Source organism: Triticum dicoccoides, chromosome 6A, assembly GCF_002162155.2.
Source record: "Triticum dicoccoides isolate Atlit2015 ecotype Zavitan chromosome 6A, WEW_v2.0, whole genome shotgun sequence".
In the NCBI taxonomy this organism is placed as follows: domain Eukaryota; kingdom Viridiplantae; phylum Streptophyta; class Magnoliopsida; order Poales; family Poaceae; genus Triticum; species Triticum dicoccoides.
In genome coordinates, this window is record NC_041390.1 from 18,579,189 (window position 1) to 18,600,917 (window position 21,729).

At 46.4% G+C, this 21,729-nt stretch overlaps 1 protein-coding gene across 1 annotated transcript; it reads right to left on the reverse strand.

Moving 5' to 3' along the window:
• Nucleotides 1–458: 458 nt before the first annotated feature.
• Nucleotides 459–20,251, reverse strand: LOC119319106 (cysteine-rich receptor-like protein kinase 19). Its single transcript, XM_037593607.1, has 4 exons — nucleotides 20,113–20,251; nucleotides 19,322–19,512; nucleotides 19,043–19,234; nucleotides 459–927 (listed from the first exon to the last, which is right to left on the reverse strand). Exons 2-4 carry the CDS (start codon nucleotides 19,484–19,486, stop codon nucleotides 901–903), a joined length of 384 nt encoding a protein of 127 aa, XP_037449504.1. The 5' UTR covers nucleotides 19,487–19,512; nucleotides 20,113–20,251; the 3' UTR covers nucleotides 459–900.
• Nucleotides 20,252–21,729: the final 1,478 nt, after the last annotated feature.

Genomic DNA, 21,729 nt, shown 5'->3' on the forward strand with positions numbered 1-21,729 from the left:
CTTTAGTAACGACCCTTTAGTCCCGGTTCGAAAACCGGGACTAAAGGCCCTTATGAACCGGAACTAATGATCCTTTTTCTATTAGTGACATTAGGTCTAAGAGATCCACAAGTGAGGAGAAGTGTTGACATATATAGAAGCAATTTCCACATTTCCTCATAAGTGTGATCTTTTAGTGGACTAGTGAGGCGAAAAGTGTAAGACAGATTCTACAAATGCGGTTGCAGTGCAACATCTCAGGCGAACAAGGCATACATGCAATTTTAATTTGTGTTGATAAAGCAAGCAATGTGTTACTAAAGGTGGGTGCTACAAAAATAGATGATGTTTTAGACTATAACATGCTTGTTCAAGACGTGATTTTTACAATTTCTCCTTTTATATTGTAGATATTTATTTTACAATTTCTATAAGGTAAACTAGAATGCAAGATATTTAGTTATTTGAAAATTTATTCTTTAACATGGAGCAAATGCTTGAATTATTCTTACATCCTCCTTTTCTGGATACCCCTTCTGTCCTGTAAGTATCTCTACGATGATAACACCAAGGCTGTATATGTCTGATGCGAATGTGAATTTCCCGGCGAAGGATTCTGGTGCCGAATATCCCCTATGAGAAGAATCTTAAATCCTGGTCAATGAATCTGCACGCAAATATATATTTGTGCCAAACGAAGAAGAGTTTCCAAGCGACTGGCTTACAACGATACACATGGGTTCACAGTAGAAGCCCGGGTTTGCTCTTTATCAAGGCACCTTGATAGACCAAAATCAGCAATTTTGGGTACCATGAGATCATCTAGCAATATATTAGCAGGCTTCAGATCTAAGTGGAGTATGCGCTTCTGGTGAAGATGAAGTAAGCCCTCACATATTCCCTTGATTATCTGATAACGCTTTATCCATTCAAGTCCCTGAAAAGCATCTGCAGAGGAAATGGGTTTCATATTCCGTCCCTTGGATATTGATAATGTAATGTAAATCTACAAATGCCTAATCATCCAAATCATTTTAAGTGAGTTCTCTTTTAAGCTGTTATAACTTATCATCAAGGAGCTAATTAAGAATAGCGAATCCTGGCATATGCTTTCTTCCCTTAGGTATGTTTCTAGACTATAGTCCGAAGTCGATCGTTGACAGAATTTTTTCTTATTGTTAAATATGTTGAGCCTAACATATGTCCATGCGGACCTTAACCTGCTATAGCAGGTTGCCTCTTCTTTCCACTAACTGGATTTTTTTTCTCTCAAAAACCGCTTTTCTGCTGAATGCATTTACTCCAAGAAAGAAAAGAAAATTATTGCCCCCATTAGCCTTTTTAGGAAAAAAATCTTATACGACCGGGTCGCACGCACCGAACATGAGACCCGCTCCGGCGCCTGACACCTCAAGAAACGAATCTCAAAGCAACCGTAAATCCCGTTATATTTCCGACTTGAAGCCTTCCTGTTTACAAATCCCTAATCGCTTTTCCTTCGCCGGCACCATGCTAGCTTTTTTTTCGACAAAAGGGTCACATGGCCCCCATTTTAATTAAGAAAATATAAGTCTAGATACAACCACCACACCACTTTTTTCCATCAGACCTGATGCATCACCTCATCAACTGATAAGCAACCTACATTCTAGACATATAACCATATCTATAGGATGCCAAATCACCCACTACCGGAGAGAGAACAGACTTTTAAACATCTTTTACAATTTGCACATCAGCCAAAACAATAGGCAAGTCTAAAAACCAGAACATACTACAGAACCGCCCAATTTCAGGCAGACACAAAACCCAGTCTTAGAGCAGAAGGATTCCACCCATATGTTCTTCTGTAGACTTCATTTGCTACCTGAGATAGCCTCTTGGAAACCTCCCTAAGCATTTTTTGCACACCTTTTCTCTGTAGAATCATCCATGAATCCAACAAAGAACACAGGGTAAATATTACATTGATAGGATTTGAAAGGAAAACACGTTGAAAACAGGATTTGTTCCTTGTTTTCCAAATTGTCCATATCAAAGCAGCAGCACCAATAGAAACAATAGCCCTATCCTTTCCAGAATAGGATGGTATCCAGTTTTGACAAAGATCAAAGAAACACTTGTAGCAAATGAAACGCTAGCTCACTCGTTGTTGTCGTCGCCGCCGCTGCCGCCGCCGCTACTCTTCTGCTCCCTCTGTCGCGGAAGCTCCGATGCCCCGTCCCTGTTACCCTCTCCTGCTCGTCCACGACGACGCTCCTCGGCCCCCCCGGGATCTCACCCATGGAGGCGCAACTCCTCTGCTCGCTGTATCGCTAGCCACCGGTGCTCCTTCCACGACCATCCTCCTCATCCGCCCCACTCGCAGCACCACCTACTGCTTGATTCTGTCGGCTGTGGCCTAGCTACTCGGCGTTGGAGTTGTTAGGGCATCTCCAGCCGTTGGCCCCCCAGGGGGCGTCTAAAAGCGCCGCCTGGGGGTGAGTCGGTGTAAAAAATGGCCCTAGGGGCGAGTCGGTCCCCAGCCGTCGGCCCCCAGGGCACCCCCAAGCGCGTATTAAAAAAAACAAAGGATCGTTCGGCGAAGTTATGATAAAAACTAGTTAAATTTTGGCCAAACATGGCAAATTTCGGTGAAATTCGTGCAATAATTCGTGCAATTTCATTACATTAACCTAATCTGAAAAAGAAAAGGGCTGAAGTCGTCGCCGCCGTCGCCGCCATCGTCGTCGGCGGCCTTCTCCTCCTTGACGCGGGCGCCCCTGCTGGACCCCTGCCCGGCGTAACCATGGCGGACTGGCGGCGGCGCGTCGTCGTCGTCGTCGCTGTCGCATAAGACGACGACCCCGTCTTCAACGCGGCCGCGTCGGCGCTCCTCGAAGCGGCACAGGGCGGCGCGCTGGCGCTCCTTCTCCTTCTCCCGGCGCGCCTTCTCCATCGCAATGGAGTCCTGGCGTGCCCATTGATGCGGACATAGCTATCATAAAAACGTCTGTGAATATTTCACGGCAAATAAAAGACCAGGTACTTTTGTTCCTCGGTGCATGTGATTTAACTAATAAGAAGTTGATACTGCCTTCATATTATGATCTGCTTGTACTCAGGAACAAAGGTGTTGAAGAGAGGACAAGAGAAGATTACAAGGATTTAGATGCATGCACACAATCAACCGAGGCATACATATTGCATGCTACGTGCTCAATGTTCCAAATACAAGACAAGAGAAAGAGGACCGGGCTTAATGGACTAGAGCCACGTACACACCAGCCCATCTCAGCCCATCTCATTAATTAATAATGAAGGGATTCGGTCACCTTGTGGGCTGGCTGGTGATTCCTTCGACCGTACGTACCTGTCCATATTGGGCACGACTTCGCGCAGTACCGACCGTCAACGGCGGCGCCATCTACAATAAATACTTAGTCTTTGTTAGGGTTTAGACTCGGTTTTTGTTTAGAGAAGTTTAGCTATATTGCTACTTTTATTTGTCTTCGCTTGTAGCGGCTAGTGCGACCGTCAAGACATCCTATCGGAACCCCATCTTGTGAGATTAATCCCATCTAGCATATTCGCAATTTTGAGATTGCTTGGCTATTATTTTCTTGCATGTTCTTCGATTTGCTTGCAGGAAAAATCCTTCGTGGATAGGTCGATCGCGCCGTTGGTTCGGTCGAAAACACCGTGGAGTTGGTTCAGCGATTGCCGTGGATATCAGTCGTGTACGGTTCTTCCTGTACGGTTGGTAGCCGGATCGTAAGGGTCAAATCCCACCCAAAAATCGTAGTTACCTCCCTCTCATCGAAAGATCGGGCCCCAGTTCACATCAAGTGGTATTAGTTTTCAGGTTCATCGGCGAGAGATTTACAGTTTTCTTAGATTAGATTAATTCTAGTCCTACAACCAACAAAAAGCCAAAAAAAATTAGATTAGTTCATCCGCTGCACCAACCTTTTTAGCCTCTAGCAATTTTTGCATCTAGTATTTATGTAGTTGAATTTTTGGTTGCATTCATCTAATACTAGTGCTGGTCTAGATTAGTCCGAGAGCAAATTATCTACTAGATCGACTTTGTTTTTGTCCATCATATTTTCCGCCACATTAATCCATCCGCTGCGCACCGTGTACCTGATTTGCCAAGTTTACGTGTTTGTGGCACACGCGCCAACTGCACCTATACACCACGTCCCATCTGCCTTAGAAATTGCTCCGCTGCTGCCACGCGCACGCCCTAGATTCCAGCCACTAGCCAGGGAACATCCCGAGAAGTTTTTCTGTTCATATCTTTTCTGCTTGCGCGTCACCCTAACTTTCTGCCAACAACTTGTTTTTCATCACACATCAGTCTATCCATCTGCCACCGTGTGTACGCCTCAGCAAATTACGCCGACCCCACACGCCCACCTGTGCGCAGCTGCTCCCTCTGCTCCTTGGCGCCGCTTAACTGCTATTTGCTTTGTGCATCGCTAGCCAGTGCTACTGTTAAACGTTTGGAGTTGCCTACCTACGCATCTACACTTCATTAATCTCCTATATCTCCAGTAGTACAATCAGGTCGCTTCTAGTAGCACACTCTGGTTTAATCCTGTTATCCTCTTGTTACGTGTGTATACTTGTTGGTAACTGGCCTGGTCAAAGGAAAAAAAAGAGAAGAAAGAGCAAAAAAAAGGAAAGAGCAAGAAAAAAAGAGAAAAAAAATTGAAAAAAAACAGAGAAGAAAAAGTAAGATAAAAAAGTTCAGGCCGGTTAGCATCTTTTGGAATATCTTTTATTGTCCAAAAACTTTACTTTGTTCGTATACGTGATATCTGCTGGACATTTTTCTGCTTTAGGTTTCCATATACTGCCATACCTCACTTATATCTAGCTATTTAGAGCATTCATATTTTCATCAGCTTCCACTCATTTGATCCAGTATCTGGGCTTAGATTGTTTTATCTCTTGCTAGTCAACTGCCAGCACTAGTTAGGAGTTTGAGCAATTATTCAACTTGGATTGCTTTTTGCTAAATTGTGCCACTAATATTGTGAGTTGAGAAACCTTTGCCAAGCTACACTTTTTCCTACCAATAAGTACAGGTCCCGACACTACTGATTCCTGGTTATCGCTCCATCCAATCTTCATCGGTCGTTTGAAGCCAACACCAACGCGTCGATCATCACCTGTTGCATTGGTAAGAACAAGTAAGAATTTGATACTAAGTTTGAGTGTGAGCGAATTTTGTCCACCACATCCTGTTAGTTGATAGGGATTATACATTGTTTTTTCTCTTTCGCTAACAATGGCACAGAATCATCCCACACTTGAGGGACTCACCGCGGATGTTAAAGTCACCAGCGAGCGTCTCGCCCAACTTGAGGGTGCTCAGATTGTGGCAGAAGAGAGGCTCAAGGCCATCGAGGATGCACAAGGTGTTGCCAACACACAACTACAGGACATCTTGTTACGTTTGGACGAGCTGCGGACTACACCTCCCGTCAACAATAACGATGTTCCTCACAATTCCACGGGTGTTGTCGCTACTTCGTGAGCTCGACGTGTGCCCATGGGTCATCCACATCACCCCGCTACTGCCACCGATGCTGCCACCATAAACCAGCACCCACAAATTCCTCCTCGCGTCCACGAGCGACATGGGGACAACTACGAGGATTATTCTGGTGACACCGAAGACGACCAAATGGTCAACCACCACAATGACCGTGCTCATCGACAACTACGTTTCAACCGTCAAGGTATGGCACGAGGTCCACACAGGTATGATGTTTGAGATTATGACCACTCTAGTGCTAAAATTAAATTTACTATGTCTGCTTTCAATGGTAAATATAATCCAGATGTCTATCTTGATTGGGAACTTTCTGTTGAACAAAAATTTGCATGTCATGATATTCCTGAAAACCAACGAGTTAGGGCAGCCACTAGTGAATTTACAAACTTTGCTTCCATGTGGTGGAGTGAATATTGTCGTATTAATGCAAATAATATACCTACTTCTTGGGATGCTTTAAAACGAGCTATACGACAATGTTATGTTCCTTCATATTATGCTCGTGATAAACTAAATGAATTGCAATGTTTAAAACAAGGTAGCAGTTCTGTAGAGGATTATTATCAATAATTGCAAACTGGCTTAGTGCGATGTGGATTAGTTGAAATCGAAGATGCTATGATGGCTAGATTTTTAGGTGGTTTGAATCGTGATATTCAGGATATATTGGACTATAAGGAGTACAATTCTATTACTCGTTTGTTTCATTTTGCTTGTAAAGCTGAAAGGGAAGTACAGGGATGACACAACATGGGACGAGGTAACTTTTCTGCAGGTCGCCGCTCATCATGGACACCATCTTCTACTGTTTGGTCCACTAACAATGGTACACACCCATCAAGTTCAAAATCAGCTCCACAATCATCCGAGGCTTCGAAAGCAATTTCTCTAGCACCCACCACTTCGTCTGGACGCACAAGGGACATGAAGTGTCATATATGCAAAGGTGGCGGGCACTTGATGAAGGACTGTCCAAATAAACGAACATTCATTGTGCGGGAAGATGGTGAGTACTCCTCTGGTAGTGATTTGGATGAAGATACTCGTGCTATGCTTGCCACTAATAATGCAGGTGACACTAAGGAGCATGACACGGAGGAGATACATATTAATGCTGATATGGCAGATCAGTACCCAAGCCTTGTAACCATGCGGTTACTTAGTGCCCAGGTGGGGCATGCCGAGTTAAATCAACGCCGTAATCTTTTCCAAACTAAGTTTGTTGTCAAAGGGCACTCAGTTCGTGTGCTCATTGATGGTGGGAGTTGCAATAATTTGGCGAGTATAAATATGGTCGAGAAACTTTGCCTCACCACTACGAGACACCCCCATCCATATTATATCCAATGGTTCAACGACTGTGGTAAGTTGAAGGTAACACGTCGTGTGAGAGTCCATTTTACACTTGGTTCGTATCATGATTATGTTGACTGTGATGTTGTACCTATGCAAGCTTGTTCTTTATTGTTAGGTCGACCTTGGCAATATGATAATAGTGTTATACATCATGGCAGAACAAATTCGTATAGTCTCATGTTTGAAGGAAAAAACATTAACTTGCTTCCTATGACCCCCAATGAAATTATAAATGATGAGAAAGCTAAATTAACGGATCGTACTACACATAGTATGCTTGCTATCAATTCTGAATTTTTTCCATTGAGTGTTTCAACTTATGATCTGGACATACCGGGTGGTCAGAAAGTTCATTTGCGTCCCCATAATTTATATATAGACTCGGCATGGGATACAATTTATGATGATGTTATGCTCCGCCATGAGAAAAATTATCACGATTTTCAGAATGGTGATATCACAAATTTATCACAGCCTCATGAGCTAACACCTATGAAAGAACATATACATGCTGCACCTACTTTTGCCTTGCGCTATGACGCATTTCAGGTAGACAAAAGTCGAGGACGACTTTGTTTTCAAGGAAGGGAGGATGATGCGGACATAGCTATCATAAAAAACGTTTCACGGCAAATAAAAGACCAGGTACTTTTGTTCCTCGGTGCATGTGATTTAACTAATAAGAAGTTGATACTACCTTCATGTTATGATCTGCTTGTACTCAGGAACAAAGGTGTTGAAGAGAGGACAAGAGAAGATTACAAGGATTTAGATGCATGCACACAATCAACCGAGGCATACATATTGCATGCTACGTGCTCAATGTTCCAAATACAAGACAAGAGAAAAAGGACCGGGCTTAATGGACTAGAGCCACGTACACACCAGCCCATCTCAGCCCATCTCATTAATTAATAATGAAGGGATTCGGTCACCTTGTGGTGGCTGGTGATTCCTTCGACCGTAAGTACCTGTCCATATTGGGCACGACTGCGTGCAGTACCGACCGTCAACGGCGACGCCATCTACAATAAATACTTAGCCTTTGTTAGGGTTTAGACTCGGATTTTGTTTAGAGAAGTTTAGCTATATTGCTACTTTTATTTGTCTTCGCTTGTAGCGGCTAGTGCGACCGTCAAGACATCCTATCGGAACCCCATCTTGTGAGATTAATCCCACCTAGCATATTCGCAATTTTGAGATTGCTTGGCTATTATTTTCTTGCATGTTCTTCGATTTGCTTGCAGGAAAAATCCTTCGTGGATAGGTCGATCGCGCCGTTGGTTTGGTCGATAACACCGTGGAGTTGGTTCAGTGATTGCCATGGATATCAGTCGTGTATGGTTCTTCCTGTACGGTTGGTAGCCGGATCGTGAGGGTCAAATCCCACCCAAAAATCGTAGTTACCTCCCTCTCATCGAAATATCGGGCCCCAGTTCACATCACCCATTCTAGGGCCGCGTCGTCGTCGTTGAACTCCGCCTCCACCGGCGCCAGCCCCGGCTCCATCTTCGGCTTGACGAAGCGCAGAGGAGCCGACGAGGAGGGGGCGCGCCGGCCGCCCTCGTTGATGACGATGCCGACGCTGCGACTGCGCCGGCCGATTGGCGTCTCCACCGGGGGCTCGGCCGTGACGCCGAGAAGCGCTGGAGAATCGGAGGAGCGGGAAGATGAGCGAGAGGAGGAAGACGAGGAGGAGGCGAACCTCCTTGGCGCCCATGCGCGTCGGTGTTGCGACGGGGCGGCCCCCGTCGCAGGATAGGTCAACGGCGGGTTGTTGCCGCCGTTGAGGTGCGTCAGCACGCCCTCCAGCGTGCGGCCCGGGACGCCCCACCACAGGTGGCGCCCCACGCTGTTCTTCACGCCGCCGACCACCGGCGCGTCGTTGGTGGAGGCCAGGCGCTGCTGCTGGCGGCGCTGGAAGTACGCCGCCCAAGCCGCGTGATTGCCGGCGGCGTACTGGGGGAGGGAGCGCTCGTCGTCGGTCAGGGAGGCGCGCGCGACCTCGACCTCCCCGGCGAAGTACGTGGGCTTCGGCACGGCGTCGGGTAACGGGGGGACAGGCACTCCCCCGTCGCTGAGCCGCCACCCCGTCGGCCCGGGGCTGGACTGATATACTATGATGACTGAAAGAGTGTGCAATAGCTCTAATGCCATTGTTCTAACAGTTCCGCGGATAAATATGCAAACTGTAAGTTCTTGGTGATCAGATAAGTTCGTTTCTGATGACATGCTAGGATAACATTCATTGACCACGGAGCAAAAAGAAAGTGCAGGGTTTGATGGTCCGTCCACACTGACGGATGACGGTCAACAGGATGACAAAAGGAAGATAGAAGGATTGAAGGAACAGCAAAACGAGCAGCAGATCTCCGGCTCAATCTGCTGTTCTACAATCACATGCCTCGCATGGTAATCGTGAGGTTATGCCCAAATGACAAAGTTGAACTGTTGATCATATCAATGCAAATATCACAAGAGTGGACACCGCATACATTGCAAAATTCGCAAACTTTCATTCATACGCACATCAAATTCGTTTAGGCCACACAAAAAGAGCTACCTTTGTTCAGTTTTTTACAGCTTAAGTCAAGCACCAACAATATACAGGGAAAATTCTGATTGAGTCGTCTAGTGAACCCAGGCGGCGAGACGGAGCGAGGTTAGTAACACACTGGCGGCGGGAAGCTTGGCAGCAGCCAGGTGCGTGCAGCCAGCATAGTACGCCGACGGTGAAGTGGAGGCGCCCATGAGCATCGCTATTGCCGGCGGGCACAAGCAGCTGAAATATTCCGGTGGGAATGGAGCACCTCCAGCAAGGGGGCGCGCCCGACATCGAGGGGTATCCCTGGCGGCGATTCACACCGGCGGCTGGTAGTCTAGGTCGCGCGGGAAGGTGCTTCGAGGCCCGCGCCTCGTCGTCCATGGCGGCACGTGGCAGTTTTTTTCGGGTTTTCCTCAACAAAAAAAAGCTTATTTGGGTTAGGGGGGAAACTAGTCTCGATCTAGGTTTCACGGGGCCATTGGGCAACCAAATCAAAAAAAATATGAAAGGTGGGGCCAGCTTTTACTCATTCAACTGGACCACGACGCCCTAAAAAAAATGAAAACCTATTTCCTCCCTAAAATAATACTGGACTACGACAATACGTGGGGCAACCAACAAGGCGAGTGCTAGGCGCCGGTGAATCTGGGCGGTCGGACCAGCTCCGTAGGATCTATTGATTAGAAGCCGCTCGATTCCCTCTTCCTCCTCTGGACGTCTCTCTTCTATGAGAAAAAAACGAGCTTTGCTACACTTACAGGCAAGCTTCACGGGATTGCAAGTTACTGGATGACGTAACAATAATTGACTGGGCAGCACCGGGCCCCACAATTGAAATTCACGAAGGGAGATGGATTATCTGGGGACATGTATGCCTGTAAGTGCAGCCCGTGGGGGTGCAGTCTGTAAGTGTAGACTGTAGAGCTTTCGAACCCAAACCTATCCCGCAACCATCTTCCTTGCCCCTTGGCCGCCGCTGCCCCACAATCCTACCGGCCGGCGCCACCGCAAGCTGGTTGCTGCTCCTTCCCTCCTCCCCTGGTTGCTGGCTCCTCCCCTGGTTGCTGCTCCTCTGGTTGCTGGCCTGCTGCTGCTCCACCCCTGGTTGCCGGCCTGCTGCTGCTCCTCCCCTGGTTGCCACCGGCTGCTGCTGGTCTGCTCATGTCGACTAGTCAAGAGTCGCTATACCCCAGAACGACTCGTTGACTCGAAAACATTGATGAATACAACTGTGAACTAGCAAGATACTAACTTCACGATCTTTAACATGGTGTTGCCTCCTTTGAGTAATAGGCCACCTTCCTTGACAGGCCATTGGATCAGAATGAGTAGACGGTTAAAACTAGTTTGAGAGCATCTTTGAAATTTTTAAATAGCTGTAATGACATTCGATAAAAATAAAGAGAAATAGACGGTGCGATCATTATCATTAACTAGTTGAGTGCCCGCGCGTTGCCACGGACTTATGATATTATGTACATATACATTATTTAGTGTTAACATACACGTAGAACACAATATCAATAGTCTCTCACTATGTCAGAAACCCTTGCATGTTTTTTTTTTCATTTCTTGTTCCCCAAAAACAACCTGCCCCTTGCTTCCCAATCCCTCTCCATTTACTGTCATCTCTACCTTCAACTATGTTGATGTTCCCTCCTTGTTATAGTTCTCGATCATGCTACCGCCAGTTATGTGCTTGCATTCTTCAACTATTGAGGTGGTTCCGATCATCCAATTCGGCTCCAAGAAGCACGTGCTCCCGCGGACCAAAAATGTTGTTCTTTTCTAGTTAAAAATCTGAAAGAAAAAAAATCATAGTTGTGCCAAAAGAAAAAACAAGTTCAATACCTAATGTATTACACTTAATTTAAAATTTTCACTAACGAAGCACCCTTGACCCGTTTCGCATGAAAATTGTCAAGCATGCTTGGTAAACTAATATGAACATGTAAAAAAACAGATATTTTTAACTGACTGTTCATTTGAGAGCCTATGCTCCCCAAAGCCAAATCAACCCTCCGTATGTGACATAGAACCTTAATGGGATTTATGCTGCATATTCAGCATCACAGTGAAAATTAGTTTTTTTTTGCGCCATCCAGGATTGAGTCATGTTCTCTTGTCTTTCTCCATCTCCTTGCGATAGTTGTCTGTGCACATCCTCTAGTCGGCTTGGTGGCTGCCCTTCATCAAGTCACATTCCCATCTCCTTGTGGCAATGGTTTTCAAAAGAGTACGTTCCCATATTACACATGTGAAAGATATATTTACAAGGGAGTAGATATACCAAATAAGAAACAACTACTTTGTTGATTCTCATCCATGAACTCACAGAATCAACTCCGCCGAGATAGCTATGGGATTCCAACAGTATATAGAAAAACCGGGTTGCTAAATCTTAGTCGACCAAGTCTCAGTCGATGCTATATTCGTAAGACTTACATGAGATCCATGCAAAAAAAAATCTTTACTTTTTTCTATCTTCTTTTTATATGCTCTGTCACTTGAATGCGATTTTGGTTAAGTCTCAGTCGACTGAGATAGCCACACCTATAGAAAAAACACAACCATATAAAAAAAAGGAACTGTTTGCATACCAAATTTCCATTCAAAATATCGAGAAATGATAAAATAAAATCAACGGGAGGGGAGGGGGGGACAAAAAAATTAATCCAATAAAGAAGCTACTTTTACAAAGCAGTCAACCAAATATTGCCTCATTGTGCCACACACCCTTCACTGATCGGTCTCCTATGCAGTACCTTTTGGGATTTCTGGTTCCATTCTTCTGGGAGTGTTGCTGCCATGTTCCTTTGAGATAATATTACTCAAAGCTGTAGGGGTAGTCTGATATATAGAGCCAAAATCACATGATTCGATTTGCGTGCTTAGGCATGCATAATCAAGTGCACAATCCTGGAACTAAGATCAGTTTTCTCGTACGAGAGTAAGCAATTCACTTCTATGACACACTAACAATAAACCAACACTACATTTTGTGGTCTGTGGGGACAGCCCAAAGTTATCATAGAATCATGCTCTAACTACCATCATGCTGGTATATACAGTCTACAACATGTATATGGACTTGTAGTGAGGATGCTAAAAGGAATAACTACCATCATGTTCTGAAGCGGGAGGCCGCCACCACCGCTGCTGACAAGAAATCGGGATTGTGATGCGGTGTCAGCGACGACTTGCACGGCTCGACGGTGTTGGAGACCAGCGAGTACTCGGTGAGAGTCTGCGGCAGGAGCTGTCTCGGATACCGTCGGCGATAGCACACCAGCGGAGCGGAGTAGCGGGAAGGGCCAGAGACGACAGGGCAATGAGCGCAGTGCACCGGTGCACGCATCCGAGGTCTCCCGGTGCCAGCAAGCGAAAGTAGAGCGCGTGCACGCATCCAAGGCCCCTCGGTGCCAGCAAATGGAAGTAGAGCGATGCAGCTGAGAGACACATCAAGGATTCAAGGTTATACGGGACGTGGAGGAGTGCGATTCCACCGCCGTGATGTGCGAGCCAGCGCAGGAGTCGACGACCAAACGAAGGCGAAAGCGAAGCATGTCTTCATCGGCTGCACCTGCTGCTAATCAGGCGTCACTCGGGGCTATATCTGCTGTCAGAATAGTACACATTAGAAGTATATATCTCCTTACCTCTCACACATCTTCGACCTGTGGCCGCTGGAGGCCCGAGCAGTGCTGCTGAAGACACTACTAGGAAAAGGCCTACTAATGACGCACTGATTTTGTCTAGTAATGGCGCATTATCAATGCGCCATTAGTAGCACGCCACTAGTATATCTTACTAATGGCGCACCACAGGTGCGCTATTAGTATCTGGTATACTAATGGCGCACCAACTAGTGCGCCATTAGTATGTAACAGCATGCGTTATTAGTGTGCCTCCCGGGGAGCCATACGTAAGCATGTCTTTGTCATACTAATGACGCATTATCTGTTGATGCGCCATTAGTATCCTTTGGCATATTAATGGCACACCTGGTGGTGATGCGCCATTAGTATCCTTTGGCATACTAATGGCGCATCTGGTATTTGTTTTTTTTTCTTTTTTTGATTTTTGCGCAGGTTACAAAATATATTATTAGACAGAATATAGACAGCAGCACACAGCAACATCAGATTCATCGAATACAATAGAAGATTAGTCACCGAATACAATTCATCATATTAGTCTCCGAATTCAAAAGACCGAACAAAGATAAAACATTACAAGTCTCAAGACCGCGAGTATCGAGTTTGTCGGAAGTAATACTAATCCTAACAAGTCCTACTAATCATCATCATACAACTTCTACTCGTTATTCATAACAAGTCATACGATCATCATCTTGATAGTCTTCGAACCAACCCTACTTAATTGTTCTTAGCACATGATCATCAGTATTAGGCAGGACCTAAATACCCTATTTAAGCTAAAATAGCATAAAACAATATAGACCCCGACTCTCCATTATGGAGAATGGAGAACATCATGTCTCCAATTCTTGCGCTTCGCTTCCTTTTGCTTCCAAGAAGCTCCTTACGACTGTCCATACATTTTTTCCATCCTTTGATTTTCATGTCTCCACTTCTTTTAGAAATCTCGTATGGACAGTTGAGATTCGTAGGACGACCTGGCTGTATGTTCAAAACATTAACACTATCTTTCAGATACATAATATGAGGCACACAATTCTCTGGGATTATCTGTTGAAAAACATAGTAATAACTTCATAGTTAGCAATGATGTACTAGTTTTAGAAGTATGCAAAAGATGCACGGATATCGTAATAGTAAAAATCTTACCAGGGTATCTCCATGGTAGTTACCGTAGTTGAACACATGCACTAGTGGCACATATTTACCATAATGTTGAGGAGTTTGATTGTAGATATTGTAATTCTCAATGTCGGTACAAAATCCGACCAAATGATTTTTCTCCTTGTAAGTTGTTAATTCGGAGCCATCGGTGTAGTGGGTTTTGTCTACCATCTCCCTCACATTCTTTGAACAATAAAAATAAGCTGTCAATGGAAATAAGCTGTCAACTATTTTGAAATAAACAATATAAATTAGCTAATAACTATGTTTGAGAAACTCACATAGCGGTAGAACCGGAGGTGTATCAACAAGGACCCAAATATCCATATTGTCTTGGTTGATGTCAGGATTACCAAGATCCATGGTGATAAGCATACCCTCATCAAAACCATACATCTTGCAAAATGCTTCCCAATTTTTGCAACCAAAATGGGTTACGCTCTCAGAATTATATAGATTTACTTCAAAGTCCACATCGTGATGAGTCCTTAGGTGAATTTTCTTTGTTTCAGAAATTTCATGGTCTTCAAAATCCATCCTCTCCAAGACATAGCGTCTTGCATGGCATGGGATAAGCTATACTCGAATTGTAAAAGGTGAAAATTACACGTTGAAATAGTTGAAGTCATGCTTAATTATGAAAATAACACTTGTCGTCATTGTGTATCATTTCAACTTCGAAGGTCTCCTCGAGCTTAATGCTGAAGCGCCGATCATCGTCCAGGTGAGGCATGTCGCACAGACCTCGATCGTCGTGGCACCAGTCGCACTCCGCCGGGAGACTTTCGTCGTCCGATGATGATGACGACATATCCTGGGACAGCTCCCAGAATTGCTTGCCGCCCGAACCACCGGCCTCATCGTTGTGGGCCATGTTTCACTCTAAATAGGAAAAAAGTTTGGTCAAAAAGTTGGTTATTGTCAAGGAACAAGATCATGGTCTCATCATTTAGGGTTTGTCGACACCGAGGCACCCTAAAAGCCTAAGCTTTCATCATTTAGGGGTTGTCGACGCCGAGGCACCCTAAAAGCCTAAGCGTACATCATTTAGGTTCTCATCGACACCGAGGCATCCGGGGCAGCCAAGTTAAGTTTTCATCATTTAGGGTTTATCGATGCCGAGGCACCCTAGGTTGGGCCTAATCACTTGGCTCTATTGCCACCTAGATCGACGCCGAGGCACCCTAAAAGCCTAAGCTTTTATCATTTAGGTTTTTATCGACACCAAGGCACCCTAAAAGCCAAGGTTTAATCATTTAGGGTTTGTCGACGCTAAGGCACCCTAAAAGCCTAAGCTTTCATCATTTAGGGCCGGGGTATATTAGTACTTAATCAAATAGCAGATGGTCTAACTAAGGGTTTTGGAGTCAAGGAACATAATTTGGCTTGTAACAAAAGATGGGAATGATATCTATCGATCACCAATCTTGACTGGGAGTGTTGGGCTGAGCATAACAGGGTGATAATGAAGCATTAGTAGATTGCATCTTACACGTCCAGCTCTACTTTCTCGTGGCTTTTTGTCCCACTGATTGGATATATATTGCATGTACACAGAATATCTCAGATAGAGGAATACAGCTAGTTTCCAATAATTGCCAAGGAACAATTTTGGAAATCTACAGGTTAAGTACTAAGATACCCCGGCCCATGCATTAGTCGCAAGTACCCCATATGCCCTATTTTTAGCAAAGTCATGCTAAAATTCACAGAAAATTTCAGCATGACCTTTGCTAAAAGTAGGACATATGGAGTACCCGAATTTGCCGGAACGGAAGTTAATCGACATTCCGGCAAACTCAAGGGCCTCTCGGGGTACCTGCAAAATCATTGAGCAGGAAGCCCCCAACAGCACCCGAAGTATATGTAACAAAAAACAGGTGATAAAACTTGCACACCCCTCCGCTTAACGAGGCATGGAAACAGTGCCAGGACAGCAACCAAACACTGTCCAGGCACAGTTTAGGGAGGCTCCAAGCCAGACACGATTCAGTGTGGACACTATCCAAAAAGACCCTAAATGACTGGGGATACTTGTAAAAACTTAGTTTAGCTCCTTTCACACATAGATAAGCAGTTGGGAAAAAGACACAATTTCCTGTAAGAACTTGAAAAAGAAACTACGCCATATGTACTTCAAGACTTCAAGTATATAGCCATAAAAAATAGTTCATGCATGTATGAGCCGTGGATCGTGCTGTTTGCGAAAAGAGTAAACCCATAGGGGTCAACTTACCTGTTATTTCAGGCTAATTGTATTAAAATTTCAAGCAACTACAATGAGACATGTAAAAAAAGGTGCTATCTCTCTCTTGTGCTATCTCTCTCTTGCAACAAAGTGCAGTTCCTATAAAGTTTCAAATTTGCACTTGCATTGCATTTAAACATGCCCATTGGTTGTGGGTGAACCATTCAGAACAATCAGCCATGGCAATGTCACATTTCAGCACCAAAGTGGCTTGCACTTCTTTTTAGTTGAACTTTTTTAAATAGACAAACAACCAAATGCTCAGAACTACTACTACTACCACTAGATCATTTTCCTCTAGAACAGAACCAAACATTTTTTAATATAAAAATACGCAGTTCAAAGATTTTGGCACAAGAAGTCCAGTTCATGTCGTACCAACAGTGCTTGAAGATCAAAGTTGTAGTTGTGAGCACTTGCAGATTCTTCAGCAGTTAAACCACGGTAAAATGAATCCTACAAAACTAAAGGCCATACTGAAAATCAAGCATGATTCTACTGCAGGATCCCTAGCAGGCTCGTAACGCAAAGCATTTCCAATCGCAGAAGAGGAGTACTGGAGGAAGGATGCGTGTACACTTGAGGGAGGCGGTGTACTGGGGGAAGCAGGAGGAGTCGGCGATCCGGGCCGCGCTGGGGTAGGGCCGGAGTTGAGGTGGAGCGGAGACCGGAGTTGAGGTGGAGCTCGAACGAATCCTCCAAGACGGCGTAGCAGAGCTTGGCGCAGCTCCTAGGCACGACGACGGAGTACGGGGTGGTCGGTGGCCGCGGTGACGCGCGGTGGCCGCGCTAGGGGAGGCGGGGGCCGCGGAGGGTTCGGTCGGCTGGGCGCGCCGCGGCGGAGGGCCGGCAGCGGCGGCAGCGGCAGCGCAAGACCACAGTGGCGGCGGCGTCGCCGACGGCGTGCAGGCGCGGCGGACGGAGGGGGCGGAGCAAGGGGGCGGCGGCGTAGGGTTGTGGTCGAGTGCGGGATCTGGCGAGGGAGGGAGGGAGGCCATAGTGCGAGTGGAATAGGTGGAGTGGGGGAGGGTTAGCAATGGCGCACCTCCCCCTAGTGCGCCATAAGTACGACTATTCTAATGGCGCACCTCCCCCTGGTGTTTAGGTTATATTCCACTTAACCCTATCTCCATCAGAACACGCCCACTAGCCCGACTGGTCAGCACGCAACACACACACTAGGAGGTCCTGGGTTTGATTCCCAGGCTCCCCAATTTTTGTTTTTATGCATTTAAAATGCTGTTTGATATTTATTTGTGTTTAAATATGTTCAAACTTGTTTAAATCATGATAGTAATAATTTTTTATAAAAACAGTAATAATTTTTTAAAAAATATCATCAAATTTGTTATTTGAAAATATTTATGAATATGAAAAAATATCATCAGATTTATTATTTGAAAATATCATCAAAAATTTTATTTGAAAATATAATCAAATTTGTTTTTTTTTGCAATTTTAGTTGCATTCATTTGTGACGATGGAGCGGGCCGGGGAGGGTGCTGGGGAGAGGGTGCGGTGGATCGTCGGCGACGGTGGAGTGGGGGAGGGTGCGGGCCGGGGGTCGGCGGCGGCGGCCGGTGCAGCGGGGGAGGGTAATAGTTTAAACTAGTAAAAAAATATAAATATATATACTAATGGTGCACCGTGTAATAGTGCGCCATTACTAGTTGTGAAACGGTGCGCCATTAGTAGTTTTGAAAAAAAAAAGAATAAGAAAAAAATTACAGTAATGGCGCACTCTCTGCCTAGTGCGCCATTACTAGTTAGAACTAGTAATGGCGCATTGTCGACCTGATGCGCCATTAGTATGTATGGAAAAATGGAAAAAAAATTAATACTAGTGGCGCACCCTGTTTCTGGTGTGCCATTAGTGTCTTCCACACTAATGGCGCATCACCAACAGGTGCGCCATTAGTATATAGTAGTGGCGCACTACTTCCCTGATGCGCCATTAGTATCAATCGTATCTATAGCCCTTTTCCTAGTAGTGAGAAGCTCCTCCTCGCAGCATCTGGCTCCTCCTCCAAGCTCCTTGTCACCGCCGCGATCACCCACGCTCTCGCTGTCAGATAGTTCGATGTCGCAGTCACCCACGATGAGGCTGACGTCGCCCCGACGCGCCGACGCCCCTCGCCCCCGCCGTCGTCGGCTGCTGCGCGGCCTCGCTGCTCTTGCCGGCGATGCCATTGCCACACTCTCCCGCGAAGCCGCACGCTAGGCCATCTTTTTTTTTAACTTACTATAGGCCATCTTTGAGGAGATTGGATCGGGAGACGGGATCGAAAGAGAGGGGTGCGGGATATGGGGGCGTGGGAGGTTGGTTTGTTTTTCATTTTTTTAGCAGAACGTGGGTGCGGTGGGTTGGTTTTCCAGTTTTTTCTTATCGCACGATCCTGAGTTTTTTTGTTGATGGTTGTCGTAGACGGGAAGGTGGTCGAACCATCACGACGTTCGATCCTCTTTTAATAGTAGAGATATATTTATCGAGGCTTCCATTTGATGCAAACTCAAAACATAGCAACCAGTTCCGCGCGCACCTCAGCCATGACAAACTTCCCTTCGTGGTTTGCAGGTATCCCCTGCGTGCCAGAACAATATCCCAGGAAACGCATTATGTTTTTGTGCTTGGCCTTCACTAAGCACTCAACCTCTTTATGGAATTTATTCTCCTGCACACCAAATGTTTTGGACAACTTCTTCACAGCGACCACCCCCTTTCCCAGCAGTCCCTACGGTGACAACATGTATTACTTGTCTGCATGTGTGTGGTGGTGATCAGATCAGGAGTGTGACAACTTATTAGCGGTAATTCGTACCTTATAAACAACCACAAACCCACCGCTGCCAATTCGCTGATCATCGGAGGAACAGTTTGTGATGTCTTCTAAAAGGGATAATGGTAGGTACGTCGGCTCTGCACTTCCATCAAGCAGCATGCGCTCTAGGTCAACTTTGTGTCGGACACTCATTTCGCCATCCATTCGCAATCAATGCCACGGTGCAGTACCTTCAAAAGAAGAGCAATATATGCCATTGTTTTGAGTCCACCAACCATATACTCGATTGCATAAGTAACCATGAAGCAGAGAAGAATAAGGATCACATATATGCATGAATCTCACATCCACATTAGCCAGTGAATTACTGAAGTATCTCAACACACAACTATTTTGCTCATTCGTGTGTTTGAATCCTAATAGGTTTAGGAAACAAATCACCACTTCGTGAACACAGTTTGTTTGATTTTAATTGCCTAGCATAATATGGATCTATCCAGTCGATGATCTAATCACCGAAACCTGCAATACAAGGTCATAGATCTGCCGTAGAGAGTAGCAATTTTCTTGCCTGGCTTGATTTTGTTCAAGGATAATAATCAGTTAGCGATTTAGAAGTACATCAGTCGGGAATAGAACAGATTATTATTTAGCTAGCCTGGTTTGGAATAAAAAGGAGGTAGGTCAAAGTTACTTCAAGATGAAAGATGAAGCCAAAACACTATGGATGCAGCATGGTGGATGCTGAACTAATAGAGGAAATCATCTCAGAACGGATCTTATCTCAGAAACTAAGAGAGGGAGAAGAGACGAGATGTACATAAACATACCACGGCACTGTAGAACCCCGCCACCGCCGAAGGGTGAGCAAAGCAGAGGAGAGCAGAGGAGCGGAGATGGATCAGATCAGGATCACGACGGCCCGATGAAGAAGACGAGGACGACGACCCCAGCCCAGCGTCAATGCTTGATGGCAGAGCGTAGATGCCCTCCTGGCCATATTAATGGGTGCTGCAGTACAGCAAGTTGAGCTGTAATGAAACATGGTGATGGTAATGGTGGGCCGTGGTATTATGGTTGGAGGTGTTGATACCTTATAGCATCTTCACTAGGCCCCCCAAGACGCCCCTCAAGCCACTTTTTAGGCGCCGGCGGGCAAAAAACACCCCACTCACGCCCCCAAGTCCTTATTTTTCGCTGGATTGGGGCAAAAATAGCCCCGGCGACCCACCGGGGGGCATTTGGGACCGCCGGCACTACTTTTTGCATGCCAAAACCCCACAGGTCAGCCTCTCTTCCCTCTCTCTCTCCCCGCTCGCCCACATGCAAAAGGAATCTCTCCCCGTTCCTGCAGAATCCCCGTACTTTTCCTCGCCTCTCTCCCCGCTCGCCGCACTGCCTCCTCGCGCCGCCCCGCTTCCTCGCCGCCCGCCTCCTCGCCGCTCCAGCCGTGCTCGCCTCCCCGCGTCCTCCCCGCATCCCCGACGGCGAACGGGAGGATGGCCGCTTCATCGCCGCCCCGATCACGCTCGCCGCCCTCACCGCTCCGGCCGCGCTCGCCTCTCCCGCGTCACCGCTGCGGAGGCCGCGGCCATCCTCCCTTCGCCGTCGTGGCCCTGGCGTTGGCCCCGGCCTTGAGGAGGACATCCACCACGTCACCACTGCGGAGGCCGCAGCCGCCTTCGCCTCGCCAATCCCCAGGAAGCGAAGGAGGAGGATGAGCGGGGAGGAGCTCCGCGATGAGGCACTCGCCGGTGGCCGCGGCAATCTCGAGGGGTGTTCGGCCGCGGCTGGGCATGTCGTCGTCGGCGCCGTACTCGAGGAGTACATGCACGATGTTAGCGCAGCCGAGGCCCACCGCGAGGTCGAGCAGCGTGCTCCCGGACTCGTCCTCGGCGCGCCACGCGGGGTCGCTATGGTCGAGCACCTCCCTGAGCGTCTTGACGGCCCCGGTGGCGACGGGCCGCGCCGCGACCTCGGCGCCCACAAAGGATGCCCCGATGATGCCGCTGTCCACGAACACCTGCTTCTTCCTTGCCAGGCGCCACCACGTTGTGCAGCAGGAAGGCGCCCTCCCCGTGCTACCTCTTGAGCACTTGCGTTGGTTTTCCCTTGAAGAGGAAAGGGTTGTGCAGCAAAGTAGCGTAAGTATTTCCCCTAGTTTTTGAGAACCAAGGTATCAATCCAGTAGGAGGCTACGCACCAGTCCCTCACACCTACACAAAACAAATAAATCCTTGCAACCAACGCGATAAGGGGTTGTCAATCCCTACACGGTCACTTACGAGAGTGAGATCTGATAGATATGATAAGATAATATTTTTGATATTTTTATGATAAAGATGCAAAGTAAAATAAATGGCAATGAAAATAACTAAGTGTTGGAAGATTAATATGATGGAAGATAGACCCGGGGGCCATAGGTTTCACTAGTGGCTTCTCTCAAG